General features: G+C 48.6%; 12 protein-coding genes across 12 annotated transcripts; 4 read left to right on the top strand and 8 right to left on the bottom strand.

Moving 5' to 3' along the window:
* Positions 1-1,208: 1,208 nt before the first annotated feature.
* Positions 1,209-2,235, bottom strand: LACBIDRAFT_314071 (uncharacterized protein). Its single transcript, XM_001877506.1, has 7 exons — positions 2,146-2,235; positions 2,032-2,091; positions 1,908-1,973; positions 1,793-1,858; positions 1,678-1,743; positions 1,557-1,628; positions 1,209-1,500 (listed from the first exon to the last, which is right to left on the bottom strand). Exons 1-7 carry the CDS (start codon positions 2,221-2,223, stop codon positions 1,432-1,434), a joined length of 477 nt encoding a protein of 158 aa, XP_001877541.1. The 5' UTR covers positions 2,224-2,235; the 3' UTR covers positions 1,209-1,431.
* A 1,368-nt stretch (positions 2,236-3,603) lies between these two features.
* LACBIDRAFT_183471 (uncharacterized protein) lies at positions 3,604-3,967 on the top strand (the record flags this gene model as incomplete). Its single annotated transcript, XM_001877863.1, has 1 exon — positions 3,604-3,967. One exon carries the CDS (start codon positions 3,604-3,606, stop codon positions 3,901-3,903), a length of 300 nt encoding a protein of 99 aa, XP_001877898.1. The 3' UTR covers positions 3,904-3,967.
* Positions 3,968-5,123: 1,156 nt separating this feature from the next.
* LACBIDRAFT_168957 (uncharacterized protein) lies at positions 5,124-5,435 on the bottom strand (the record flags this gene model as incomplete). The annotated part of the gene is made up of 1 exon (XM_001877505.1): positions 5,124-5,435. A coding segment is annotated over one exon (312 nt), but the record flags the coding sequence as incomplete, so codon positions are not given.
* Positions 5,436-7,273: 1,838 nt separating this feature from the next.
* LACBIDRAFT_314068 (uncharacterized protein) lies at positions 7,274-7,950 on the top strand (the record flags this gene model as incomplete). Its single annotated transcript, XM_001877862.1, has 2 exons — positions 7,274-7,826; positions 7,880-7,950. 2 exons carry the CDS (start codon positions 7,274-7,276, stop codon positions 7,948-7,950), a joined length of 624 nt encoding a protein of 207 aa, XP_001877897.1.
* Positions 7,951-8,574: 624 nt separating this feature from the next.
* On the bottom strand, positions 8,575-10,148 carry LACBIDRAFT_324339 (uncharacterized protein; the record flags this gene model as incomplete). Its single annotated transcript, XM_001877504.1, has 8 exons — positions 8,575-8,685; positions 8,743-8,808; positions 8,865-8,924; positions 8,979-9,090; positions 9,143-9,291; positions 9,488-9,514; positions 9,849-9,895; positions 10,088-10,148. 8 exons carry the CDS (start codon positions 10,146-10,148, stop codon positions 8,575-8,577), a joined length of 633 nt encoding a protein of 210 aa, XP_001877539.1.
* A 2,367-nt stretch (positions 10,149-12,515) lies between these two features.
* Positions 12,516-13,825, top strand: LACBIDRAFT_314066 (uncharacterized protein; the record flags this gene model as incomplete). The annotated part of the gene is made up of 2 exons (XM_001877861.1): positions 12,516-13,362; positions 13,431-13,825. The coding sequence occupies 2 exons, from the start codon at positions 12,516-12,518 to the stop codon at positions 13,823-13,825; spliced, it is 1,242 nt and encodes a 413-aa protein (XP_001877896.1).
* Positions 13,826-14,070: 245 nt separating this feature from the next.
* Positions 14,071-16,087, bottom strand: LACBIDRAFT_314065 (guanine nucleotide binding protein alpha subunit; the record flags this gene model as incomplete). Its single annotated transcript, XM_001877503.1, has 14 exons — positions 14,071-14,100; positions 14,163-14,277; positions 14,333-14,382; positions 14,439-14,552; positions 14,609-14,631; positions 14,690-14,710; positions 14,760-14,790; positions 14,846-14,854; positions 14,913-15,022; positions 15,078-15,130; positions 15,186-15,690; positions 15,750-15,776; positions 15,847-15,892; positions 15,947-16,087. The coding sequence occupies 14 exons, from the start codon at positions 16,085-16,087 to the stop codon at positions 14,071-14,073; spliced, it is 1,275 nt and encodes a 424-aa protein (XP_001877538.1).
* A 1,180-nt stretch (positions 16,088-17,267) lies between these two features.
* On the bottom strand, positions 17,268-17,931 carry LACBIDRAFT_314064 (uncharacterized protein; the record flags this gene model as incomplete). Its single annotated transcript, XM_001877502.1, has 4 exons — positions 17,268-17,314; positions 17,372-17,420; positions 17,480-17,680; positions 17,743-17,931. The coding sequence occupies 4 exons, from the start codon at positions 17,929-17,931 to the stop codon at positions 17,268-17,270; spliced, it is 486 nt and encodes a 161-aa protein (XP_001877537.1).
* A 444-nt stretch (positions 17,932-18,375) lies between these two features.
* On the bottom strand, positions 18,376-19,769 carry LACBIDRAFT_314063 (uncharacterized protein; the record flags this gene model as incomplete). The annotated part of the gene is made up of 4 exons (XM_001877501.1): positions 18,376-18,893; positions 18,942-19,115; positions 19,166-19,555; positions 19,610-19,769. 4 exons carry the CDS (start codon positions 19,767-19,769, stop codon positions 18,376-18,378), a joined length of 1,242 nt encoding a protein of 413 aa, XP_001877536.1.
* A 220-nt stretch (positions 19,770-19,989) lies between these two features.
* LACBIDRAFT_293214 (uncharacterized protein) lies at positions 19,990-22,309 on the top strand (the record flags this gene model as incomplete). Its single annotated transcript, XM_001877860.1, has 6 exons — positions 19,990-20,049; positions 20,111-20,135; positions 20,188-20,336; positions 20,392-21,053; positions 21,113-22,198; positions 22,297-22,309. Exons 1-6 carry the CDS (start codon positions 20,008-20,010, stop codon positions 22,307-22,309), a joined length of 1,977 nt encoding a protein of 658 aa, XP_001877895.1. The 5' UTR covers positions 19,990-20,007.
* Positions 22,310-22,860: 551 nt separating this feature from the next.
* On the bottom strand, positions 22,861-26,258 carry LACBIDRAFT_314061 (gamma-tubulin complex, DGRIP91/SPC98 component protein; the record flags this gene model as incomplete). The annotated part of the gene is made up of 10 exons (XM_001877500.1): positions 22,861-23,022; positions 23,082-23,560; positions 23,619-23,737; positions 23,792-23,798; positions 23,854-25,096; positions 25,149-25,341; positions 25,395-25,469; positions 25,524-25,733; positions 25,784-25,893; positions 25,953-26,258. The coding sequence occupies 10 exons, from the start codon at positions 26,256-26,258 to the stop codon at positions 22,861-22,863; spliced, it is 2,904 nt and encodes a 967-aa protein (XP_001877535.1).
* A 170-nt stretch (positions 26,259-26,428) lies between these two features.
* Positions 26,429-27,253, bottom strand: LACBIDRAFT_314060 (uncharacterized protein; the record flags this gene model as incomplete). Its single annotated transcript, XM_001877499.1, has 5 exons — positions 26,429-26,587; positions 26,638-26,745; positions 26,798-27,040; positions 27,095-27,170; positions 27,224-27,253. The coding sequence occupies 5 exons, from the start codon at positions 27,251-27,253 to the stop codon at positions 26,460-26,462; spliced, it is 585 nt and encodes a 194-aa protein (XP_001877534.1). The 3' UTR covers positions 26,429-26,459.
* Positions 27,254-27,355: the final 102 nt, after the last annotated feature.

The following is a 27,355-nucleotide window of genomic DNA, read 5'->3' as shown; positions in this document are numbered from 1 at the left end:
ACTCGATGTTGATATACGAGGAGCCCGTTCTGATTCTCGCCCCATCAGCTGTGGCGTCCCTTTCTGAGAACATGAGGACTGGTTGTGCAAGTTTGCGAGCGTCCCAAACTGTGATAGCACCGTCTCCGAAGCAGGCAATTCGATGAGGGTCGAATGGGTCGGTTGCCATTCCCAGAACCTTTGAGGCCACATTAATTATATAAGGTGACGCAGTCCGAAGGTCGAATAGGCGGAGCCATCGATGAGATATACCTGCTAAGAGCAAGTGCGTAGAGGCAGGGAGAAAAGTGAGGGATGAAACAATTTCGGTTGGCGCATGCTGCTGAAGGATACGGGAGTCGATGCGCGGATGGTTTTCTGCTCGAGGAATCTGCGGTTGCGGACGGGATGGAAAGCGAGAGACGCCCGCGGGTAGAACTTCATCCGTATTGGAGGCCGAGGAGAGAGAGAGCAAGGGTGATGTGGAAATGATGTCCCAAATGACAAGACTGGGGTCTCCACGGACTTTGTCAAGGCCAACTGCGAGATAATTGGGATCAGCGTAGCTGAACGCAAGCGCGTTACAGGCTCGTGAGTTGCGCACGGAAAGCGAGACGGAAGGTCCGCTTGTCAAAACGCTGTTTTGACCTGCTTGCTTGGCTGCCTCGAGTCGGATGAGGTCGACTTTGCCAGTGCTCGTCCCAACGGCGAGGAGATCTTCAAAGGATGGGTCTGGGGACCAAGCAAAGCACTGCAAACAAACGAGTTAGTACTGAGTATTTCAATGCTTTGTCCTCAAGCTCCCTGGCTCCTGCATCCTGACCATCATCCTCTCCACGAGACACTCTCACCTTCATAAATTGCAAATCATGTTGAGAGGTTACATGTCTGATCTTTGGAAATTCAGAAGCCCACTCGTATAGGGTGATTTGAGAGTTTCCACCAACGACAAACTTATTCTCGTGTCGTGGGTGCCAGAGAAGGCGTTTGTCTAGTTGAACCATCGTTACTGAATTGGGGGTCTGAGAGCTCAGACTCGAAGTTCACGCCCAACTCGACGCCTGCTCAAATCAATGTTTGGGTAAATGAGTAATCGGGGCACCGTTAAGATTTCTTAACTTACTTTCCGGTGAGAATGGTGGCCCCAGCAAGCCTCAAGGGGCATCGTTGGATGGTGTTGCAGTGACAGGAATCCAGTTCAAGTTTGGTGCAAATGTCGTCGAACAACATTGTCAAACTACAGCAAACCGTTAAGAACAATAAACTTTGTTCAACGTCCGCTTCGATTTCCAAGACGTCACACACTAAAACACCTTCTTACAATGTACACAATACAAAAAGAAAACTGGCCACCTCATTCGACTTCTATCTGAACCCGCCGCTGTACTGGAACACTCTGATAATGATCTGGAGGAATTCACAAGAAGGCACCCGAACCTCACGTTCCTGCGGTCAAATTACCTTGGAAGTGGGCTTCTCATCAAAGTCTTTCCACTTGATCAGTGTGAATGCAGCGTCGGTCTGGTGCAACATCTTTTTTAGCAGAAGTTTGGTGCTCGTTTAGGTGCACATTTTACCTTGCTGGTCCCGGACTCTTCACGCTTCTGCTCAAATCCTGCCCAGTTGTGGGGCGCCACAACGGCATCGCTCTGCAGAGTGCACATCAGCACAGTTTGTGCGATGTAGGGATTTTCTTACCTTCGAGGCTTCTTCACGCTTCTGCTCATATCCTCCCCAGTTGTGGGGCGCCACAACGACATCGCTCTACAGAGTGCACATCAGCACAGTTTGTGCGATGTAGGGATTTTCTTACCTTCGAAGCCTCTTCACGCTTCTGCTCAAATCCTCCCCAGTTGTGGGGCGCCACAACGGCATCGCTCTGCAGAGTGCACATCAGCACAGTTTGTGCGATGTAGGGATTTTCTTACCTTCGAGGCTTCTTCACGCTTTTGCTCCAACCCTCCCCAGTTTTGGGGTGCCGAAACGGCGTCGCTCTACATAAAGCGCATAAACATAAACTCTTTGAGTGATGTAGTTCTCTTAGAGTCTCACCGTGGCAACGTCGCGCTTCTCGAATTTGGCCCATTGGTTGGGAGGCTCGACCTGATCGGCCTGCGAGAGACCTCAGCCCCGCTAGACTAGTCATGGACTGGAATTGGCCCTTACCGTGGTTAGCCCAGTGGGTGCAGCAACAACGGCGCTGGCGAACAAAAGAACGGAGATGACGCTGGCGAAGGTCTTCATGGTAAGAAATCGCAAACGACTTACTTGACCATTCCTGCATCCAGTGTTTTATAGCTATCTCACCCCCGTCCTCATCGACGAATTACCTTGATTCTAAAGCCTCATAGGCGGCATCCCCCCCGTTTGTGTGCTTCTCAATGCCACCTTGTGTCCCCGGTTATTGGTTGGGCCGGATACTCCTGACGCCTTGGAGCGTTAAGCTTGCTACTTTCGACGCACCACCTCTCCCGTGATATGCCTTGTATAGTCAGCTTAGACACCGCATGACTAGTTGATAAGCCGCCGTTATGAGGTCGGCCCCTACGCGAGGCAGGAGGTAGGCCAGGTCAATCTCGCTCATGGTTCTCTTTCGATTTCAAGCAGCTTCTTCGTCTTTTAAAGAGGCAACATGGTCGGCGAAGGTCAGGTGGCGTAATATGGATGCGCCCATCATGTTAGAATCGAGACTGAGTGGCTTTTGCTATTGGAAATGAGCAGATAGTAGCCGTTGTGTTACCTTTCGCATCAAAGCTTTTCACGACCACGGGAGCCATTATTACCCACCAAGGTGTTGTCTCCCGAGGATGACGGGGATGAATTGGATTCTCACTATAGGGGCCTAGTTCTCGCTCATTTTGGTTTATCTGAAGGCTTTTGAAGTTTACAAGCCGCACATGCTCACATACCCTTCTCCTTGAACCCTCACTCCAACACCATGGAATCGCGCATGTACGAAGCCGTTCATAGGGACTCGCTCGAGGACGTCGCATTCATTGGAGCTGAAAAAGGGACCGACTTCAGCTTCGTCTCGCCGTCTCCATCCAACAAGACTAGCAGCAAACTCAAAATATTCCTGCTCGCCCAAGGCGTGCTCAACTTGACTCTCATCTGGCTCTGTGCTTGGCTTTTCGTTTCTCGTCACCCCAGTGCTGGACAGACCGTAAACCCTCAGATTTTGTATTGTGCGTAAATTGGAATCATTGGGTCGCCCACCTCAGCGCTGACTCCTTTCGTCGACGCCAGCTCCTGCGCAGGATGCTATTGAGTACGAGACGAGAGTATTCCACGAAGGTTTTGGCAAAGATAAAAGTATATACCAGCAGCCACCATCCCCCGAGGTTGATGAAGCTTGGGACGAATTGTACAACTGTAAGTCGGACGGCCTGACTTACAAGGTCTGTGCTAACGATTACTTTTTTTCGAAATAGTTCCTGTCACCAGGATCCCCAAGAGCATTGCATCGAATCTTGTCAACAAGACATATCGTATTCCAGGCGACGAAGAGCACTATGTCATCCAACTCGACGTTTTTCATCAACTCCACTGCCTGGTTTGCAAACTTTCTCACCTTTTTTCCTGATATATATCATGTAACCAAATTGTTGCCAAATTGTATAGAACATGCTGCGCAAGGCTTTCTATCCCGAATACTATCCTACTACCGAAGTCTCTGTAGGCCCAAACGCAACAGAAAACCATCGCGTTGAATTGATGCACTGGGGTCATTGTATCGAGAATATCAGGCAATCCCTGATGTGCTCAGTTGATATCAGCCCCATTGTGTGGCAGTGGGTCGATCGGGTTCAGGAGGTTCGGGTTGTGGGGAATATTATCCACACTTGCCGCAACTTTGATAAGGTTCGGGATTGGGCATTGAAACGCCAATTGACGCATGAGCTGAATTTCGAGGGATTCCATTGATGAAAGAGTAAGCGTCGTAGACAGTCCACTTGTGTGTTGTGAATTGACCCCTTGTTTGTAAACGAGCTATGGGATTTTAACATGTTTCGAAAAAACACATCATGTCTCAAAGGATCCATTATTTAATTTGATGGGGTAGATCGGTGTCCTTCTGTCTTTTTTATTTTATTGTGGTAAGCACACACCGAAGAACAGTTGTTCTGACTTTGAATTTTGGCATTTCTTACGCTTTGCGTGGGGTAGGAGATACGATAGTGCTATTGTTACAAGTTTCGTATGAACACCAGGTGTAAGTATGAGAGACTATTTGCTACCAAAGGACTTGATCGCGTCCCGAATGACGAGACTGGGAAGTGGTTTCTTATCAGGCAGAACCATCTCCGCCTTCGCCTTGGAACTCATCAAAACATCCTTCGAGTAATAATCCGACCAGAGGTTACCATCGGCAACATGCGGATTGATCAACAAGAACCGAGCGAAGTCGTCTGGGGATGGATGGTACACCTCGGATGGTAAATTTTCTGGAGGTGGAGGCATGTTTCGAATACCAAAGTGGACAATTTGAATCCAAAAATAGGTCATGGTGAAGTGGAACGAGCGCCCCTTTGTTTCAGGGCTTTGCGTGATATATCGTTCGATCCCAGTGAATATGATATCCTTGCCTAAATGTTGTGTTATCAAAGGCAAGAAATCAACAAAATGAATCTCACCTTTTTGGCGGTCATACGTTGTGAGGACGATGTACGCGAGGCGGATATGGGTATAATGATCCCATGCGGGCAAGCTTATCGCCTCAAATTGGGTCAAGAAATCTGTGGGGGATGAATCTGATTCCAGTCGATGTAACCAGGACCCCAACTTCTGAGCAAGGGTGCTGGGCGACCGGGCATTGGGCAAGTCTGCAGAGGTGATCGGTTCGGAGGGTTTGATTGATTTGGATATTTCCACCGCAATGTGTAACCAATCGAAAGCCTCGGGTAAACCGGTGGGCCCATCGAGTATAGCTTTAGTCTTGTACACGGCCGCCAACCGTCCCGATATTGCCTTGGAGAAAGCAATCCGTACACCGTCGAGTGGCATCGACTCGGATTGGTCCCCTTTACTTGCGAGTCTATATGGAAAAGTGTAGTTAGGCAAGCAAACGACGAATAAGGACATTTGAAAAAAGCTCACATTAAAACAGGGATAGTCTTTGGCGAGTCCTTCTGCAGGTGATCTATGTCGGAAAGGACATCAGAAAGGTGTTGAACACTCTCCGCAAGTCGCTCTTTATCACAGCTGTCCACTACCCAAACGAGAGCCTCTGAATATGGCGTATAAAATCGGAGCATCGAACGCATCTGTCTCGGACCAGCACACCCTCCCCCGACGTCCCAACCTGTCAACTTGAACTTTTTGCCAGACAGGATAGGCACCTCGACGTTCTCGACATTTAATCCCATACTCGGAATGGTCGTTACTATTTCTCCCAGCCTAAGGAGATATAGCAGTGTGGTTTTGCCGCTGTAGTCGAGGCCTCCGATGAGCACTCGGGGTCCATAGTCCGTAGGGAAGAGACGATCGATGAGATAGCGAATTCCGAAGGACATGCTTCAATTTTTGAATGAACCAAAAAGATTCGGTCCTTTATAAGGATAGGTAGGCACCGCAAACGCCACGCCTGAGAGGATGGAGGCTATGTGTCCAAGAATTGAGTTGACAAGGATTGACTCCCCTGCAAAATCGACACAGCCGCCACCGCAGTGGTCATCGTGGCGGGCTCAACGTAGCTCCTCTTGAGCGTGTAACACGTTGCATCGACGATGCGTCAGACGTGTACCCTTGAGAGAAGAGAAAGTTGTTTTGATTTGTTGTCACGCTACACGCTTCAAGCTTGCTTCAAGCCCTCCTGACCTCCTCCCTCCTATAAATTATCAGGCTTCTTCTGAATTTGTATAACCTCAACGATGAGACTCTCTTCAAAAGGGCAAGATGTCACGGAAAAGACGAGTTTTGTCTCCCCGACAGACCACAACTTCTCCTCAGGCACGCTCTGGCTTCGCGCGAACGCGCCGACCGCTGCTTCAACCGATCGCGCGACTGAGGTCAAAGTATACATAAATTTTTGAAGGACTAATCGACTACCTTCAACCTCCTATAACCCATCTCTATAATCCCCCACGTACTATTCGCATTTGTCCCCAACCCTGGAACGAAAACGTTTCGGCCGCCGCTCTCTGTACCGTTTGCAGTGTGCACGTTGATGGCGACACTCAATTGGTATATGCCGAAAGGCGGATGCCCACTGAGCCGCGCAACTTTCGGTGCAAATTTGAGGCCCGAGGGTTGCGTCGGGTTTTCTGTTGTGGAGTTGGCCTGTTTTTCTTCTGGGTCACAAAGCTTAGGCTGACTTCTTCATCTTTAGTGTCCTACGGTTGGGATTACAAAGGGCGCCAATTAGCGGAGCCAGATCCCGCGTCATCCAATAGTACCACACCGCAATCTCCACAAGTATCGCCAAGTACTTTCATCCCGTTGGGAGCGGATGTCGTGCCAAGTACTTCTCTCTGCTGCCCCAAAGGCTTCCCGTTTCGAACTGTTTTAAAGTCAGTCGCTCTTACTGCACCTAAGCATTTCCAAATTCACGCGTGTTTAGAAATGAAATCAATTCAGAAGCTGTCATGAGTAGCTGAGCCAGTCTAATCGTTGTGAAAACCTCTCTTCCAGATCCAATTCATTGATTGGCGCTGGCATATTCATGAAACATAACAGTGAGGTGCTAAATGGGCTCCCCTTGATTGTGAATTTCTGAACGTCTCCAAGGTCGACAGATCGATCGCCGCTGCGTGTACTTAGTATCATCCAAGTGATCACATCCGGGTCTACCACTCTGACGTTGAACATCAGGTGGGCTTTGTACCAGGACCGAAAGCTGATGCCACCTAGAATAGTCTCGTGCGGCAGGGTGTTTCACTCTACAGGCTATCTGGTAAGTGGAACTGTGGAAGAGGAGACGCAGGAAGCTACCGAGCTGAATTTCTTTGAACCTGAAGTTGTACTTGCGGCCTGTCGTGAAAAGAGCAAGCTGGTCGAAGAAACAAACCCTTCTACTAGTAGTAGAGAGACGAGGGTTATCTCCTCAACGACTTTCTCTAGCGACACACGACATACCAGTCTGCCAAGCTTAGCCAAGGATGCGAAGCTTAGCCAAGGATGTGAACGAACTCCTGCAGGCTTCATTATATGTAGGCCGTGTCACTTGTCAATGTCACAGTGAGAGTATTCCCCGCAATGGCCTGAATTAGGTTCAGGGCTCGAGAAACAGGACCCTCTTTCCAGCATATATATACAAGCTATTTTTCTCAACACCAACAACGGCATTCTTCTATCGATGATAACTTCTATTACGCCTTTTCTTCTCGTTTTCTTTGCCCACGCAGCTCTGTCCGCTTTCACCAAGACCGCTAGGTCAGGACAGGATTATGTCGAGCCCAATACTGCGGGAACTTGGTGCTATTACCCGGGCACCAATTCCAAGATCGACGTCGCATGTGTTGGGAACAAGGCAGAGTTTGCGCCAGTCATCGACGCGCACATTTCGCAAGGGGTTTCGATCAGCTACTACGGCGCAGACCACCAGCGTCTGGGAGGCGCTGAGTACCCTGTCAAAACCACAGCGGGCAAGGTGTACCTTTGTCTGAGTGGTCGCGCTGGGGATGGGACGTACAAGACGGAGTGCGAAATCTCCACGGCTGATAATCAATTTGGGCTTCTGTCGCGGTGCGCATTGGCAGTGTCGCAGAAAACGGTGACGGATGGATGTTACGTTTCTGGAGTTGCACCAACCCCTGCGAATGCCACTTCCAGTGCAACTGGGACTAGACCCGCTGAATCGGCGGGTTCAACAAGTTCTGGAACTGCGTCAACACTCAACTCTGCTTCAGGTAGGTATCTGAATTATTTTTCATGAAACCACCTGACCTTTACCATATCCCAGCAACCCACAAGAGCTATGCTCTTGGGCTTGGCCTGACGACCCTCGTCTTCGTTTTTCTGTTCGTGAATTAGTTTACAGAAGGTATTGTACATGGTTGGGATAGGGCCTCTTGGGATTATGAATCGTGAAAATACGAATTCTTATGGTTGATGTTGTCCTCTATGTATATGTAAATCATAGATATTCTCAGAGCCGCTACAAGATTTTCTTCGACGTGGCGATCGTAGTGAAGTTAAACAAACTCGGGAATGCGACCTAATGCGAATGCTAACACTTACACCAGAATCGCATCCTTTTTTTTTCGCTTCGATAGTGGTCCGGTTTTCATTCATCATCCATAAGACCCAATCTGGATTCTTTGTGCGGTGAAACATCTGTCCAATAGAAAAAGTAAGCATATGCCGTAGACTGTTCAGTGCCGTTGCGGATTTTTGGTCCAGAGTTGGCGATTCGACAACCGCTTCGCAGGACAACAATTGATATTTCACAGACGCTAGATACGACGATGAAACTGGGTCCATTTGGCATTGGTAGGCAAAATGCTGGGTCATCAGATACAGCAAGTGAGAACGTCCACCTGATACATTTATCGTTTTTAATAAAAAGGCGGTGCTCACTTCACTATGCATTTACCTCAGGCTCCAAGTTAACGGTGTCCACTTTGGTAATGACGTCGGCCTGGTGCAGCACTTTTCTCAGCAGAAATTCAGTGCTCGTTTCGGTACACATTCTACCTTGCCGGTGCCGGACTCTTCACGCTTCTGCTCAAATCCTCCCCAGTTGTGGGGGGCCCAAACTTTATCGCCCTACGGAGTCACGGTGCACGTCAGCACAATTTATGCGATGTAGCGATTTTTTTTTACCTTCAACGCCTCTTCACGCTTTTGCTCCAACCCTCCCCAGTTTTGGGGTGCCGAAACGACGTCGCTCTACAAAGCGCATCGACATAAACTCTTCAAGTGATGTAGCTCCATTAGAATCCTACAGTGGCGACGTCGCGCTTTCCGAATTCGGCCCATTCATTGGGAGGCTCGACCTGATCGGCCTGCGAAAAACCTCAGCGCCGCTAGACTGGTCAAGGATTGGAACTGGCACGTACCAAGGTTGGCCCAGTGGGAGCAGCAACAACGGCGCTGGCGAATAAAAGAAGAGAGATGATGCTGGCGAAGGTCTTCATGGTAGAAAATCGCAAACGACTTCCTTGACCATCCCTGCGTCCAGTGTTTTATAGCTATCTCACCCCTGTCATCATCCAAGAATTACCTTGACTCTAAAGCCTCATAGGTGGCATCCCCCCTGTCTGGGTGCTTCTCGACGCCACTGCGGCCCCGGTATTGGTTGGGCCGGATACTCCTGACGTCGTCGAGCGTCAGGCTTGCTACTTTCGATGGACCACATCTCCCGTGATACGCCTTGTATAGTCAGCTTAGACACCGCTTGACTAGTTGTTCAGCCGTCGTGATGAGGTGGGGCCATCAAGGGGCCATGCAAGGCAGGAGGTAGGCCAATCCTGCTTATGGTTCTCTTTCGATTTCAACCAGCTTCTTCTTCTTTTAAAGAGGCAGCATGGTCGGCGAAGGTCAGGTGGCGTAAGATAGATGTGCCCACCGTATCATATTGTCTTTTGATTGTCTTCTATGTATATGTATATCACAGATATTGTCAGTAGCCGACAGGACGACGAGGCTACAAGATTCTCTTTGAGGCAACTTTGAGGTGGCGATTGTGGAGAAGAAGTTAAACAAGCTCGGGAACGCAACCTAATGCGAATGCAAGACTCACTCAGAATTCCTTTTTTTCAATTCGATACTTTTTCGTTCATTGATCATCTATAAGACCATCCTAGATTCCATATCCCGTCGATGTCCAAGGGTGACATATTTTTAAAAGGGGGCCAAGCATAGACTGGTCAGCACGGGTCCAGAGAGGATAATTCAACGACCATTTCGCAGATTTTGGGCGAACAAACCTCGTTGTACCTTTGGAGTTTCGGCGCCAAGGCGGAGTTTGAACTGACTAGAAAGAAGGAATTACGAGGAATTATCAATCATTTTTTATTGAGTATTTTACATGTAATTACAGCCGTTTTCATAATGATAGGCCAGGCTCCTAAAAGCAGCCGCTCGTCTCGCGATGCTATCGTACTCAGGAGGAGAACTAAATATGTGATGGTTATATAATCTGATGGGGAAGACCAAATAAACAAACCTAAGAACGAAAGCTCGCGAGAGAGCGGCTGCCGGAAAATGTACTCGGTGAGCTCGGACATCATTGATTAACCCTATTGTTGGGTCCCAAATCCAAGCTATGTAATCAAAGAACCAGACACGTCACATTTCGGTCACGAACACTGTCGATGGTTGGCAGTAGGTGCGTAAGTTGTGCGTAAGGTCTACATCGAGGTTGTCGGAGGCATACAATGTGAGGAGGATTCTCCCAAGCTTGCGAATGTTGAAGCTGGACTACTGAGAAAGGTAGGAGACGGCGTTACTGATAGTTGACGGTGATATTAATACCCCCAGGTGTGCGAGGAGCTCTAGAACCGCGTCTGGTGTGTTACACGCGTGAAGGAAAAATCTTGGAGTCCTCTTCGGAAGGCATTCGAGATACATTTCACTTTGTTGAGGTGTGGTAGATTAGCCATAGGGTATTAGGTCTCTTTTTGTAACAACTTTATTGGCTATACATATATAATTTTGAACTTGACATGACATCAGTACACATTGACAAGTATGTAATTCTGCATTCCGTAGCCTCTCCTCCACTGCCAGATGTTCTTGAGAACCTTTGAGCCAAACCGGCCCATTGGAGGATCTGTCACGAAGGCCCAGAAAGGCCTTCGGTTTGGGACCCAACAATAGGGTTAATCAATGATGTCCGAGCTCACCGAGTACATTTTCCGGCAGCCGCTCTCTCGCGAGCTTTCGTTCTTAGGTTTGTTTATTTGGTCTTCCCCATCAGATTATATAACCATCACATATTTAGTTCTCCTCCTGAGTACGATAGCATCGCGAGACGAGCGGCTGCTTTTAGGAGCCTGATGATAGGCCAAAAGTTCAAAATTACAGATACAGTCGGACTTCAAATTCTAACTATGTCCACAAAAATCAGCATATATTTCAGGGATGACGAGCACGATAGATCTACAGTTATACTAAATAGAGTCATCATCCGACAACTTACACGTACAATTTTAGACTCCGCCTGTATGTGTATTTGGTCGGGATTAGGCCTATGATCTATCGTTATGAAAACGGCTGTAAGAAATTGCTGGTAGTTGTAGTTGTAGTTGTAGTGGTAGTTGTGCATGTCTTTATCAGATAACTGTATGAAAAATTCTATAAAAGGCCAGTCAGAAAATTTGAACCTTTCCAAAAATTTGAAAGAACGTTGACATTTGACTATCCGGCGAGCCCAAAAATAGCGGATTTGGGGGCGCAAATTGGGCAAGAACTTGAAGCCAACAAGCAAATTTTTTGAGAATTCACGTGGAGCTTCCATTTGGGGCAAATCACCTTGTCCGAAATAATAGATTGCGAATTTGGGACAGGCTTGGTTCGGCCGACCAACGGCCGAGGCCCGACTGTCATCGCAGACTTTCCTTTGCGGAACGACTCGGACTTTTACATAACGTTGGCTATGTAGTCACTTTGCTCATTGCATTACAGTGTTTTGCATGTGAGATTGGAATCCAAATCTCACGAAAAGTTGTTTGTTCTTGTATTAGTTGTAATGTGTGATGTTGCCTTCCTCGTGTCACAGCGTTGAACGTTGAACTTCCTCTGCCAGAGCGCTCTTAGTGAAGGTCACGGGTAGCCGATACAGGATCTAGTCTTCCGACTAGATCCTTTTTTTCTTCAAGTGGAGGAGTCCCCTCCCTTGGAACTTGCTTGGAACCCGCATTTACGTCGATGATTGAATGTTGAACGTTGACTCCCATCAGTCACAGACCACAAGAACAAACAAGTTTTCGTGAGATTTGAATTCCAATCTCACATGCAAAACACTGTACTTCAAAATCACGTCAATTTGAGCATATCTGTTATGTATGTCTGTTTATTTCACCGAAGATATCCTGTGAACGTTCCTTCAATTCATATTTCGCCTGACTGCCAGTGCCACTAGCCAGCTCACCAGCTCAACACCAATTTTGAACATTATGGTAACACGCAGGGTGACATGTTAGAACACGAGGGGAGCAACAGGCGCATGACTTCCCGCAATAATGATCTCCGCATTTTACGTGGGGTCGGAACAAAGTTAGCAGTTCTTTTGAGAACCGATAACTGAGGGTGGCTATTCCACTGTTATCTATACGATCCAGGCCGCACTGAACAGGAACAAGAACTTGTAGATTCGGAGGAAATTGAGGTTCACAATCGCACATATAACGTGCCTCAGCATGCTCCTCTACAGACTGATCGATCATATCGATCAATCACGCCTGCAGGCTTCATGCCGCATCATACATACATACATCGATATACCTGCCCTCTCGGCTCTAAAAGCTCCTTCCCCGCACTCTGTGGTTCATTGCGAGCCCCAACTTGACTGCGATTAAAGCAACCATTACCGGCGCAATCGGTCATCCCTGATTCCCGACATTAACACTCTAATTCCAGAGGCTACACTGACTATGTCGCCTACACCGCTACCTCAGGAACTCATCGACCAAATCATCGACCATTTACACGATGACCCACCGGCGTTGAGCAGTTGCGCACTTGTTTGCAACGCCTGGCTTCCTCCGAGTCGCCACCATTTCTTCGCCAAGATAACACTCAAAGCTATGGCTCCGAACGGTCCAACGTCGTGTCCACAGGAGCGCTGCAAACGCCTATATTGGCTTTTGATTCGCTCTCCGAAAATCATTCCCAACGTGCGCGAGTTAGAAGTCTGCGAAGGATCACCTTATCCTGGCCCCCACCCTGACACCCGCTCAACTACATGGGTCACAACGGAACGCACGCTGCCTCCGTTGCTCAAACTCCTCACGCACTTGAAGCGATTGGATTTTTCCGCCACGACAACGTTTTATTGGAAGACGTTACCCCCCACTTTCCAGAATGCCATACACGCCGTGCTATCATTACCATCACTCACTTACATTCGATTTCACTCATGGTCATTCTCAAATTTCGCATCCCTCGCATCCCTCCTATCACATTGTCATACACTTAAAGGCCTTGCGCTTTCATCCACCACCGTTAGCGATGATGCAACAGTTGATCAGGAGGATCGTTTGATTGAAGAGGACGAGAGCGCCGAGTCGCAAACCCCTCGCCTGGAAGTCCTGACTCTCGACTATGTGTCGATGGGATACTTGGGGCACTGGCTTTTAGGACAGAGTTCGCCCATGGACCTGTCATCTCTGCGGGAGCTACGCGTCTCGCATTTCCCAGACGCCTCGGTTATTAAGAAGCTCTTGTTGGCGGTGGGAGGGGCGCTGGAACATTTCCATCTCAAGCCGGGGACTTGGCCTGGTAAATTACACTTTACTACTGACCGGGTTGCCTGTCACTCACGTATGCTCTTCCGGTTATTCGATCAGTTCAGTCCTTTGACCTGGGTCACAACTGTGGGCTGCGTTCCATACGTCTAACGCTTGACGTCGTTGATACCGCGATAGACTGGGCAACCACCCTGCTATCAAGTGTTACATCTCGCAACGCGCTTGAAAGCATCGGTCTAGAGTTTTACGTTGATCTGAAAAGGCTCGAAGGGTGGAGCAGCCTTAGCGCACTTCTTGTGCAACCGGAGCTTGCGTCTCTACAGCAAGTCGAGATCGGACTCTTTGCGTCCCCTACCCACGCGGAATTTATCAAGGTGAAGGAGGAGTTGAGCGGTGTGGAAGATAGGTGCGTGGTACGTTTGTACCAGCTGGGTCTCAAGAGTCAGCGATCAAACCGCCAGCTGACGCCGAGAATAAGTCGTTATGAGGCGTGAAGGGTATTAAATTTTCTCTAATTGATTATGTATGGATGGTACATGTGGTATATATATTTCTATATGGCTCAGACAAGGTTAAGTCCGCAGATATGCTTTCGTATGATTTCTGCTCCCACTGTGTAGCATGATTATTATCCTCCTTTTTTGACATGGTAGCCTGATTGACGCACCATTTGTGATGAGAACATGCGATGCCGAAATGTCCTCCAGGAGAAAGTAAGGATGTATGTCAGCGAGAATAGCTATAGCCTTACAATCATGCAACTAAAATGCTAGGGAATCGATACACAAGTCGTGAGCGTTCCAGGACAGACGGCTTTTTAAACATACTCACAACATGGAGTTCCCTCCGCGAAACGTCGTGTCTACGATGAGCTTGAAGGAAGTGATTTCGAAAATAATCCGAGACGCTTTCGTAGGTGTTTGGTCTGTCTCCATAGCTGGTGATACTAAATATAATAGTGAGCGGCGGCAATGCGAAGTCGGCAAAAAAAGAAGACGCACTATTTTTGGACCTCTATACCAGCCTCGAGCTTCTGCTTTAGAAGGTCGATCTAGTGAAAAGAAGTTCACAAAATGAGCTACCTGGGGTTTCCGACAGTAAGCGCACCTTATTCAGGAAGAGAACGAGGTGTGCATGTCTGAGGATTCTATTAGCACATATGGCGGAGATGAGTTGGAGAGAATGGTGGAGCCGATTAGTTGCGGGGTCGTCTTCGAGGTACTAGTGATAATGGTAAAACAATTATGGGGGTGATGGGTACGAAAGGGTTGTTTTACCTCGTCGAATGCACTGATCGGAGCTACGGATTGGTTGGCGATGTCAGTCAATTTGCGACGAAGTGAAGGAAGTAAGAATACCGAAGAAAATCAACGACGTAGCTGTAGGACCATCAGTTGTGTCAACGAAGGAGAAAAGGTCTTGACCCACCAGCTTCAAAGTATGGAATCCAGGACAGCCGCTAACCATCGACATATTAACAAAATTGTTGTCCACAAGATACCAAGCGCGCTTACCCGACCACACTAGACAAGGGGTTAGTCATGGAGAAAGCAAGCTTTAAGATTAATGGATTCATCTCACAGCCCCGCTGACGTCAAAATAAGTGACGGTATTTATTTTACCAGCAAACTTGACGGCGAATGTGTGTTCCCCAACCCCTAGAGTAGTTAATCGTACGCGTAAAATATCGTCTGTAAATTTTGGTGTGAGCTATCATCGCCAAAAAAAATTGTTAGACAACTATACTGTTCGTAGGAATATAATCCGCTTGAGCTATTTGATCTATCTGTTCCAGGAAGCTAGAGCGCCGAAACCCGTAAGCCCGTGCCATCCAGAAAGAAAAAATTCACTCACTATGATGCCGAATCATCTAGCTGAATTTTCCGAAGCGGTATGTAATTGTTAACGGTGGGATGACGCCATAATATTCCAATTAGAGAGGCCGAGATGCTCAGATATTTCGCGGTGAGGTTGGTCGCTTGTAAAAGCCTCGAGGGCTTTTCCTTTTCTGAAGGAGATCCTTCGTTAGGAATTATAGACTGCTGCCACCCAGGCCGAACGCGAGCCCCTGAAGGTCTTGAGAAGGAAACGCCACCGCTGAGTTCCATAGCAAGTGACTCTTCGGTAGCTAGGAGCGGAAGTAGCTTTCCTCTGATAGCGGCAATCTCCTGTCTTATCTGGCGAGAATTGAACTCGTCCTCATCATCTTCATATGAGAATTCCAAGTCAAGATCCATTAGAATCATGCGAACCGCCTTCAGGATGTTCAAGAACACCGCCGCCCGCCATAATGTGCGTTTATTATCTAGAGCGTCTGGGGCGTAAAGCAATTGTAACTGCTTTATCAGCGTTGATTTGCCTGACGCAGCCGCCGGTAAGTGAGAGGTTACGCGGGTACTTGAGAAGGGAGGGGTTTACCGGAGTCAGGTTGGCCAAACAAGATGACTGGAGGAAGGAAGCCCGAAGACGTGAATATCAACAGTAACAGTGAGCCTGAGTGAGCGGAGAAGCAAACCTTTTACTTCTCGGACGTTTCTTTCCTTCCGTATCATTGCGTCCCTCTGCGAGTCCTTGAATAAGCGCATTCAGATCTTGAAGGGGAAAAGGCAACCGACCTTCAGCTCAACGTCAATCGCTTTGTTCACATTTTGAGCGGCGTTTTCAGGGGGGTTGGAAGAAAGAGACGCCCAGGAACGACGTCGACCGCCGAGGCCAAGGGAAGGGGGAGCAGGCTTGGGGACGGTGAGCGCTGGCATAGGAACAATGGTCAGGAAACAGTCTGTGATCCTTTAAGTCATTTATCTTCACAGAGTCGCTGGTCAGCTCGACCCCACCCGAAACACTTTCCGGGGTTAAATGACATGGTTCCGGTATCGATGACCCTCCTCGAGGCAATAGTCGTCATCAATATCGTAAACTTTCTTCACTCGGGCCGGCGTACCTGCCAGGGTAGTGAAGCGCCAGGTAGATTAGTTCACTGGAAGATTGTCGTTCAAGAGATTGATGTACGCCGATTAATCCGAACGACCTTGGAAGAGTTGAGTCCCAGCAGACGACTTGAAAGGCTTGAAATACTTTGGCCACTGGCTGGATAAAAACTTCGTGAGATGAACATTTGGAACGTTTGACAGGTAGAATTTCTTGAACTGTGAAACGTATCACATCCGTAAGTTGAAGGAAGATTGGATCTAGCAGAAGTTACAGAACTGACTATTGATAGTCTTCCGGGATCGAGCTCGAGTTTTTGTGCTTCTCACTCGGATAAATTTGTTTCCATTCTTTCTGGCGTCGGGCTCGACAATCCCGTCGATAACGTTTCCGAGATCAAGATCAAGCCAGGATTTGTTGTGAAGAGCTTACTCGGGAGCCCCCTCCAAAGGTTACCATGGGCTCAGTCTTCCAACAAACTGATGTTTCTCGTGAGATAGGGAAGGACATTGGGGAGATCAGGGTTGCCTCGGGCCACTGTTCTGAATCTTCTACAATGATTTTTGGGAGATCAGATCTTACACGGTGGGCGAAGTTGATGGAGGGGTCCGGACCACGGCGTCCAGGTTCGTCGAGTCCCGTCTCGGGCAATGGAACGAACGTCGGAAACTGGACACATTCACGTCTGTTCACGTTAACAGCGCAGCATCATTCTCGGAGCAAAACGTACTAGTATCTATGGTTATGTAAATGATGGATCGACGTCGTTGTAAATTTGTAAACAGATCATCGAGCTGGTCATGAGAAGACGTTTTAGAAGTTAGCGCATCAAACACTTTCAAGAAGTTGAAGGCGAACTCATTACGCGGACTCGGACAAGACTCGGATATCAGGTGTTGAGGTATGAGATGGGTCAAATTCAGGAAACAATTTTCGTTCAGAGGGTGGACTCGCAATGCTTCGACATTCCATTATAAGTGACGCGTACAGGGGGCTGGGAAGTAATATCTAAAAGCGATATCCACCCCATAAATGTTCCGCTGGTTTACCCGGCTCTAATTGACAACGTTTCAGCAGTCATCTTACACAATGAGAACTTAAAAGTCACTCACCAGTAAAGAAGAGATAGAAAAGCAGGAAGAGACAAATAGCAAGCAAGATCTTCGAAGGAAGATTGGGGGTCAGCTAGCGAAGTAAAAAGGGGAGTTTATCTCGCTCACATAGAGTAAAGTATGCTTTGCCTTTGGCTTCTCGATTTCAATCATCGCGACATTCTTGCTCAGCTCGGTCCAGCTGTTAGCGTCCACCATCAGTGGGACCGCGTGGTCTCTCTGCGTAAGGTGGAACACCTGACGGCGAGGCAATCTAGTCGGCTGAGGATCGTAAACGCCAAAGTCCTCCTGCAGGAGATCGATAAGTTGCTAAAGTGTGGGATATGTTTGTCAATCGACACGAGTACGAATGAGTCCACAAAGGGACATACCTCGAATTTGAGAACAATGAGAACGTCTTGAGCATATGTGCGCTTTCTTCCTCCATACAATACGATGACCTCAGGCAAGGGCGAGATGGTGGACACATGGGGAACTATAGCTGAGGCCGTAACGTTGGCGGGTTGGGCGGGTGAGTTTGTCGACGTTGGCCTCGCACTGCTATTGCGTTCAGAAGGCATAATGCTGGTTAGTTCGTAATACGAGGAAGGAAGTATCTGGGTGAAGATGTCAGGGAATGGAATTCACCTGGGGAAGATATAGAAATTGGGAGTGGCTCAACCCATGACTTGAATCTGAGTGCATCGCATCCCGAGTGCTTTGTCGAGTCATGAAGTGGGTTGCAACAAAGGGCCTCGTGGAGCCCTATATGCAAGGGTCTTGCGATCAATATTGACCGAGTCAGAAACCTGGCCACGTTGTCGCTTACAACAAAGAGAAAATGAACTGAAAGGATGGAAATTGTCAGACAGAAGATCCCGTTCCGTAATGCACAGCGAACACGGGCCAGCTTCCTGGATACACAAATCGATTTAGAAACGGAATCAACAACATAATGAATAGAGAAGTCATAAGAGTCGTGCACACGCGCATTCCGAAGAGCCAGCCCTTAGAGATGCGAAATTCTATACGTCAAACAAAAAGTCCTCTTGGTCCAATTCGAAAGTGGCGGGCTTGACGATCGACGCCGATTCCAAAGCGGGCTTCGTAATGCCTGCTTTGCCTGGAGGTCGTGCCGTTCCAGTGGCGGTAGATTTATAGGTGGTCATAGATGTAAGCGGTCGTTTTAGGGTGGCTGCTCTAGGGCTCGAGGCAACGGCGGCAGTAGTGGCTGCAGGGTTCCTGGTGGAAACAGGACGCACGATGGGCTTAGAGATGACAGCAGGTGTGGTCCTAGTCGTTGGATTCGCTAACTTTGTAGTTGGTCGAGAAGGGCCGACTTTCGATGCAGTGGTTGTCCTCATTGAAGTAGATGTTGCAGCTCGACTGAGCGTCGGACCGGCAATTGTGGTAAAGGCAGCTGATGGGATACGGGCATGCATGGGCTTTAGAACGGGAACTGGCCGTGCGGCGACTTTGGAAGGCATAGGCTTGGCTGCCACTGGCTTTGAGGGTTTTGATTGGCTGAAGGGATCATCATCGTCTACAGATATTATCAGATACACAAAGCAATAAACCTGCCTGGACTCACCTAGAAAATCAAGCTCCGGCAAATTGCTAGAGGCTGGTTCCAAGTTGGTCTCTGGAATCTCCAAGTCAAACGACACAGGGTCGAAAGGGACAGAGTATGCGAGATTCCGCAATGTTTGTCCAACAACCTTATAATCGGGTAGCTCGAAATCGATGGGTGGCTTGTACGGAAGGTCTAGCTTCCGTGTTAAGTCTTCAAGAAGCAAAATGAAACGCGGGACACACCTAGGGTATTCGGAGGCATGTACTCAATCTCATCAAAATCCTCGTCTTCTAAAATTTCTTGAGGCTGCGACACAGGAACCACAATGTCTCCATCGCTAACATCCCAATGTTTGCCTTGATTCATAGGCGTTTCGAAACTCTTGGTGGCACTGCGGGGTGCACGAACATGCTTCCGCGTCGAACTTGGTCGTTGTAGAGAGTCGGGTGTGCCATTGCCAATACCGTCTTCTTCTTGCGGGAATAACTTTCCCCCTTTCCCGAGCGGGGTGTTGAAATAGGTTCTGGCGCGGTTTACAAATGGCGTCTTATCCGCCAAAGGCCGGGTGGCGAGTACAGTGGGTTTCAATTGGGTTTTCGTCACCGTTGAGTCTTTGAAAAGACGCTGGGGCTCTATGTAAACGCCGATTTAATCACTCAAGCCTTACTATTTGATCATTTACTCACGAATCGTCAACGGTGTTCCCAGATGCTTCCCCCCTCCCAGAACCGTTTTCGCGCCAGGATGGATGGCGTTTTCAGCGCGATTCTTCAAACCGCAACCAGGGGTCTTCGTTGGGAAGTAGGGGGCATCTGTGGAGAGCTGAGCAGGTCGTGAACTCAACATCGCTGAAAGAAATTGAACATTGTGGTTGACAGTAGTCAAGCGTTTCCGAGCAGTGACTTGAATATCATGTGACCGTGCGTGATATCGCCTCGTCCTCCGATTTTCTTCAGAATCACAACGCCAGGAACGAGGCTGTGTTGGAATGCGCTAATTTCCAGCAGAAGTTCATGATCAGAGATGGATTCTCACTGTCTCAACTTCTATTCGTTCCGCTCAATTTCTGACGCCGCTCAATTTCATGCCAGTCAGAATCGGCGCAACTTCTGCCAGTGCGTCGAATGTAAGTATTATCTATCCTCCATCACATTTTGAACTTCCCTTATTCAGAGGGTTCATCACAGAAGGAACAATGTTGTCAAGAGTGCGGTAGGTTTGGTCTTCGCTTGAAGATTGTGTTTAACACAAGGATGATTTAAAGCAGGACTGGAAAAGAGTGCACAAGATGAACTGGGCCAAGAAATTGTCGAGGATGCGTGGGTGTGGAAAGTCTACAACGACGAGGCAACGAAGGCTGATGACGCACTCTTCGAGGCGTGTAATCGAGGAATGGACGTGCTTCTAGTTTTTGTGAGTGTTTGCAATAAACGCGATGGGGTCTGAGCTGATCACGCTCACCTTGCAGACGGGTTTATTCTCGGCTGTGTTGACGACGTTCGTCGTACAATCGTATCAACAGATGCTCCCCTCTTCCGTCGACACCACCAACGTCCTATTAGCGCAATTAATCGCACTTCAGGACAATAATACAAGAACATCACCCTCAGCGCTTCTCTCATCCATTCCTCAAATCGCTTCCCCGACGACGCGCGAGATTCACTGGGTAAATGGCTTATGGTTCGCAGCTCTAGCATGCAGTTTATCGGCTGCGCTAGTTTCGATGCTCGCGAAGCAGTGGCTCGTACCACCAGCCTATGAATCTGGCTCGCACCGATACCGAGCTCGCCAGCGCCAAGTGAGGTATACACAACTCGAGGTCTGGCACGTATTTGCTCTAATCAACGGACTGCCGTTGCTCCTCCACGCTGCGTTGTTGCTCTTCTTTGCTGGCCTCATTGTCCTACTTTGGTCTGGCGACACAGGCATTATGGCAACCACCTTCGTTATTGTCGCACTGGCGTATACATTTTATTTTGGGTCTATGTGGCTTTCGCTGCTGTATCCTTATTGTCCATATCAGCACCCAATCTCTGCACACTTACGAATATGGATGATGGAGCCAAGTTCGTTCCTTTCAATTGACAAGGACATTGGAAGTGGAAGCAAGGAGGTCTTGCGCTACCCTGTGTATGTGCCTTCCTGAGCATGAGCATCTTACGCAAGTTTAACCCTTATTTTGTATATAGGGCGATTCAGCACCCAGCTGAAGAGGTTGATGCAGATGACCGCGTTGACACGGCCGCGTTGATATGGATGCTTCATCGCTGCACCAACACCGAAGCATGTTCAGCAGCAGTCCAAGCGATGGCTGGGTTGCCCAGGGACTTCACTGCTTCACATATCCTTCGTGAAGCTGGAGCAGTCGACACTATCTTGCGGAAATTTCAACTTTGCTTTCAGATGGATTCTACCCACGAGGCACAATGGCATGTTGTGGATCCACGGAGCGCTGAGAAATATTGTCGAGCGTGGATGAATTCAACCCGAGGTACCGGTCATAAGTGGCCACGGGCACTCTTTGAGCCATTGCAAAAGCTCATCGACCAGGATTTCGAGATGGATGTGGCCGCAATAGCGTCGTGCACGATGGCGTTGGCCGCTATGGACAATCGCTGTGCGCAAATGGGCGTCATCACACATTTAGAACATTTTGCAAACGGCGATAGACAATACAGGCAGGCTACGCAGTGTTGGTTGCTTGGGACATTTGTGGACTGTTCCTTCAACTGGGAGCTCGAGGCAGCAGTCATAGAGGCTATTACCAGCAAGGCTGTTCCGATCCTCTTGCGCCTTTTCAAGTCAGCGAAGGCCGCCCCCATGGCCGACGTAAGGTGTGCCATCGTGCTAGCCCTAAGTTCTGTGACTGGTGGCATCCACAACCTGGACACGCTCAAGAGCGAAAATAGTCGACGTGAACGGTATTTCGAGCTAATCATTCCAGCTCTCTCCATCATCGTTCAAGATCCCACGCGATTCGGGATCAAGGAGGACTTGTTGGAAATGGCGGCTTGCGAGCTTTCACACCTTGCTTCTCCCACGTTCTTCAGGGCACAAGTATTTCAACCTGCACTGAAAAATGTCATTCGAAAGAGCTTGTCCAAGCTGTATGCGGACGGGAAGGTCAGAGTAGGTCTCGTTTCTGACCACATCCTCGCGGACGCCCTGCAGATTCTGTTCCCACCCATGGATATATGCTGGGAGAAACGGACTCAATTTGTTGCAATACTTTTGGACACGCTATCCGCATCATCCCATCCTGGTGTCGTTGGTTGGTCTGTTCGGCTTTTGGAGCCTCTGATGGTAGACAGTCCACCAAGCGTAGTTCAGGCTTTCGTTGACGGGAACGGCATCAATGTATTGCTGCGTGCAGCACATATGGGTGACACGGACAGCCGCCGCCTGCAACTAAACTGCTTGAGAACTCTGTGTATTTTCATTCGGAGTAGCGCGGGCGTATTCTTGAGAAAAGAGTACCATGATCAGAAGCAGGCTGAAGCACAGATCGACCAAATATTCAACTCAGACTTCTTCAACACCCTCTTGGCATACGTATCTGAACGTCGCTGGTGGTTACCGGAGATCGTAGATGTTTGGATACCCTCTCTCGTCAGCCTTTGCCAAATACGACCCAGCGATCCAATATGGGGAACCACATATGCCATTTTCCAAAAATTCGCCGATAGCAATGAAGGAGAAGATGGGTGTAGTCGATTGCTGTCTGACTTGAAGACAATTCGTGACCTCCACGATGCTAGGGCAACTACAATAGAGCCCTGCAACCAGAAGGAACTTTGTGACATACGGACGGATCCGCAGAGCGTCACATCTTCTCGCCTCCAATGACAGTGGTCATATGGACATATTATACAATGTTGTGGTTGGAGGTGAATTATGAGAACCTTGTTCGTTGCGATGCGCATTTGTGGCCGTCACATCAGCTTGCTTTGGACCACCAATCGTTGAGATCCAGACAGAGGAGTAGGTGGTACAAGGCATCGATTCCGCCCAAAGGCCTCCGTTCACCGCCTCCTGACACATCAACTAGTGATCTGGAAGACGAAGGACCTTTGTCCACCAAGCCTTTCAGAACCTTAGTCTAAGGTAAAAAATGTAAGGGGCGGTGAAAGTTCTTACGAAAGGAGAGAGTGTACATACCAAAGTCGTCATTTTTGTGCGAAACTTGCGGAATATATCCTCAATCAGCCCTGCAGCTTGGTATTCCTCCAATCGTCCTCGATGCAATTCCCCGCAGGCAACACAAAACTCCAAGACAAGTTCAAGGGAGTTGCGTAAGAGATCACCGACCCCTCTCTGCCCTGACCGGAGCAAACAAGCACTTAGAATATCGTCCAGTAGCACAGAGTGACCACGAGCAAGCTCGAAGACGTCCGAGAACCCATTGTTCTTGCCTGCGCTGGTAGCTGAAACCAGTGTTTCAGGAGTTAAACGAGCAACGAAAGGATCGAAGTTGCCCCGTATTGCGATATCAAACACATAGCTCTCCAAGCTTGAAACAAAAGACTGGGCAACAAATCTGAAATGTAGAAGAAGCTTTCTTGATGCCGTGAGAGTCTGAAAGAACGGGTTGGTCGTTGACCTGCCCATTCTGAAAAGACACTTGAGGGCGCTTTCCACTGAATAAAAAGTTAGCTTCCTATGGAATGAAACAAAGTCTGTGGCTCAAGTACATGCCTCTTAACAGACGCAGGATGAAAGCAAACAATCTTTGGTACTTTGAGAGTATCTCTGGGGATATCAAGATTTCCATAGGACGTGGGGGTTTGTAATCCATATAGAGGAAATCGAGGGCTCTGTGACAAAAAAAAATTAGGAATGAAATGGGCGACAGCACGCTGGAAACGTACTCCATAGCTATCAAGAGCGAATGATTAGAGAAAACCGACAAATATAGAAGAATGGCACGTACTCAATGGGTTCAGCCACTTATCCCTTCCAGGTCCAACGGGTAAATCCCGGATAGCAAAGCCCAACCTCCACCCAGCCTCCTCGATAACCTGTGCCTTCCCACCAATACCAAAGTCCTCCCCCTCCCTCTCAAACGAATCCACAATCACCGTCCTCAAAAAAAAGCTCAAATCAGCACCAACGGGCGGCCAAGTCTCACGTTCCAACAAACTTGGAGACAAACCCACGGCCCAAGGCTGCTGAGGTGTTGTTCCCGCTTTTTTACTGTTCGGGCGTCGCCTCAGCGAGCGTATCGACATGCTATGTGGCCCCGTGTCGATCTCGTACTCCCCAGTGTCGGAGAAGAGGGCTGCAAGAAGCCGGGATTTGAATGAGGGTGCAGTAAGGAGTAAGTACGAGCGTAGAAGGACGAGGTGGGACTGGAAGTTGAGATTCCCAGTGGATGTAATGAACAGGGAGAGGAGGGCAGATGAAAGCGTTGATGCGTGTTTGACGAGGTCACCAAAGACAAGGGAAGTGAGGTGGGGGAGGGTGGGTGTTATTGGGGGAAGAACATCGGGGAAGGAGTCAATGAAGGATCGTAAAGTGCGAATTGATGTGTCCCTGAGAGTGAATGACGAGGAGCTGATCATTGAGCCAGGCTCCAAGTCGAAGATGCTGAATTGTGATAATTCTGGATCGTACGTCTTGGAAGGATGGATTGGGGACAATTCACTAACGGGTTGGTCCACGATTGGGAGTGGTGTTGAGCCATCCCAAACAGTTTGGATGTCTGTAGCTGACCAGAACCATTTAATTAGACTTCGGGAGGGCGGAAGCGTGAGTAGCGGGTGGTCTGGGTGCGCAATCCGCAGAAGAACGAGAGACTTCTGGGCGGCTGGTAACACATCGAGCAGCTTTGAAGGGAAGAAATTCGGGAAAGTGTCCTCAATCTGTTCCAGGGCTTCGAAAATATCTTCCTCTTCTTCATCCTCATCTCCGTCATCATCAATTTCGTATTGATTATGTTTCTCTCCAACCACATGAGATGATTTTCGCAGTGGTCGGCCTCCGAACCCAACTGATCGCCCAACTTGCTGCAAATATTCCTGGGATGCACTAGTCAAGATGTAGGCGAATAGTGCCGAAATTCGGCGCGGTGACTGGCGTTCCAGGTGCATACTGAGATGCTCGTATACGCGAGACAGAAGGGGAACAGGAGAAGAGTCAAATTTCGGGTAGTCTCGCGGTGAGTGTCCCTCGCTCTGATTGAAAGTGGTTTAGCACGTAAGTGGAGAAGATAAAGCGAATGCATACTCGTCCATACAGGTCGGACAGAGCAACCAGAATTTCTTCATAGATGTTATATTGCATCCAAAGAGCACACAACGCCGTCCTCTCTACTGCCTCTTGTATAGGCGGGAGTTTGGCAAACTCCTCTCGTAGGTATGTAAGTGTGGTCGCTAATGAATGAGCGAAAGCATGTATCGTTGGTCCTTCCTTAGCTGATCTGCGGCCAAGCATCAGAATGGTATATACAACGATAATGAGTGAATGACAAACCTCTTCCGTATGCCTTTCAAAAATTCCTCTAGACGTCGCATAAGAGTACCTATCGTCAGAAAGCGAGATATGACACTTTTTGAGATAGCCAGTTAACAAGAGTGCTGGCGTAGAAAACGTTTGATAAACCTGCCGCTAACCACTTCATCTTTTCCATCAACCGATAGATATCCACGCTGGCCCTCCTGACAGCCCACTTGAACGAACCTCTCAGAAGAGGGGCACCATGTATGCAAAGTCGATGAGGTTCCGAGGATGATCATTTTGAGTGAGACCAACAGCCCCTCTTGTGTGACATACGACACGATAATATTGGGATCAGAGAAACGCGGTTGAACGCTGTCTAGGTGTTCGAACAGTACATCCGTGGCCGAAGCTGGAACACTCACTAGTGCCGTGCAGAAGCGAACACGAGGCTAGCTTGTTCTGACAAGAAGGCAGTTGAACTAGCCTTCGATGAATGAGTTGGACGCAGCCGGTCCCATGACAGGGTTCCATTCTGAACAGCAAAATGTCATCTCAGAGAACCCCGATAATCAATAGGAGCTAACAACACACCCTCACGCCCAGTTTACGCGACAGCGCACTCATCCACAGTTTATCCAAATCATCAGCATGGTTGTCGCTCTCAGAGGCGTCAGCGACGAGAATGGCAAGCTCGTGTGGCACACGAGGAGTATCTCTAGGTCGCTTGGGCAAAGACTGATTGATTCTGGCTAGTTTCAGGGTATCCATTATGGGGTTCTGTGGTTTGTCTTCCAAAGGTGGAACGAAGAACCGGGGAAGAATATCTGGGAGTCCTGGCATTGGTGCCGGTTCGTCGTCGAATTCTTGAAAACTGTAGTCCCGCCATATCGTCGTCATGGAGGGAGTTAGTTGGGATGGAAGGTGAGTGGAAAGGCGAACAACGTTTTGGCGCACAAATTCTAAGTCAAGACGCGTCAGGCGCGTTTGACCGTCGCCCCTCAGGCAAACACTCCTCAGTTGACGTTACCCGAGTATCATAAGAACTCATGCAGACTCCATCATCATTCGATTGGATATAGAACAGTGCTGAAGAATATACTACGGTACAATGGTGCATATTATAGACAAAAGTCCGATGAACTGAATGAAAAGAGCAAAGGTTGGATGATGATGGTAAAGACAGTCATGACTCGTGAAAAGAGTAGAGGTCGTCTCGGAAATCCAGGCTGAGAGTAAGATAAAAAAAACTGAAAAAGACTGAAAATAGCCAATCAACCACAGATACCATCGTCGATGTGGAGACCACATCGGGTGCACCTTACTCGGCGGTCTAGAAGACAAAGACCAATGCCCAATGGGAACCAAAATACGGCTGCTAGGATACCTGAAAATACGGCTATTAATAAAGCGTAAGAGGTTCACGAGAGTTCTCTAACCTAGTAAGCCATATCTTGTGTGTGGCACATGCATTCCTTCCTGTAAGCAGATCATCTCTGGATGGTTTGGGGGTAGCAGAGACACAATGCGCTCTCCCGTCCTCGGATTTGTGTAATTGTACACTGTGGGCGAAGGTACCATGGTGGGCTGTGACGTCGTTGACGCGTTGTAAGGCGTCAACGATTGACTCTCATTTGTGGTCGGCGGGGCAACCGCCTGAGGTTTATTCTTGTCCGCAGGGTCTACATTGGACAGATGAGTGAATAAATAACGACTTTTGGGTGCATACAACTCACATGCGTCTGTGGCAACATCGTACGACGGAGGGCTATCTATAAGAGAGTCGTTTGCATTAGCCATTTCTGACTGAATCTGGAGTCATTAGTGAGCGTCATGGGTGGAACCGACGAGCAATAGGGTTGTACCATGATATTGTGGTTGGCGTCAACAATCATTTGCAGTCGCTGTCGCTTATATAGTACAACGTCGGGGAGTTATTAGGAGGAAGAAACTGCGGGGCGCAGCTTTAGCCTTGGAGGCGATGTTGTCCAAATCAG

The sequence above is a fragment of the Laccaria bicolor genome, genomic scaffold, assembly GCF_000143565.1.
Source record: "Laccaria bicolor S238N-H82 LACBIscaffold_5 genomic scaffold, whole genome shotgun sequence".
In the NCBI taxonomy this organism is placed as follows: Eukaryota; Fungi; Basidiomycota; class Agaricomycetes; order Agaricales; family Hydnangiaceae; genus Laccaria; species Laccaria bicolor.
Note: the sequence above shows the minus strand (reverse complement) of the source record. Positions and strands in the feature narration are given on the sequence as shown.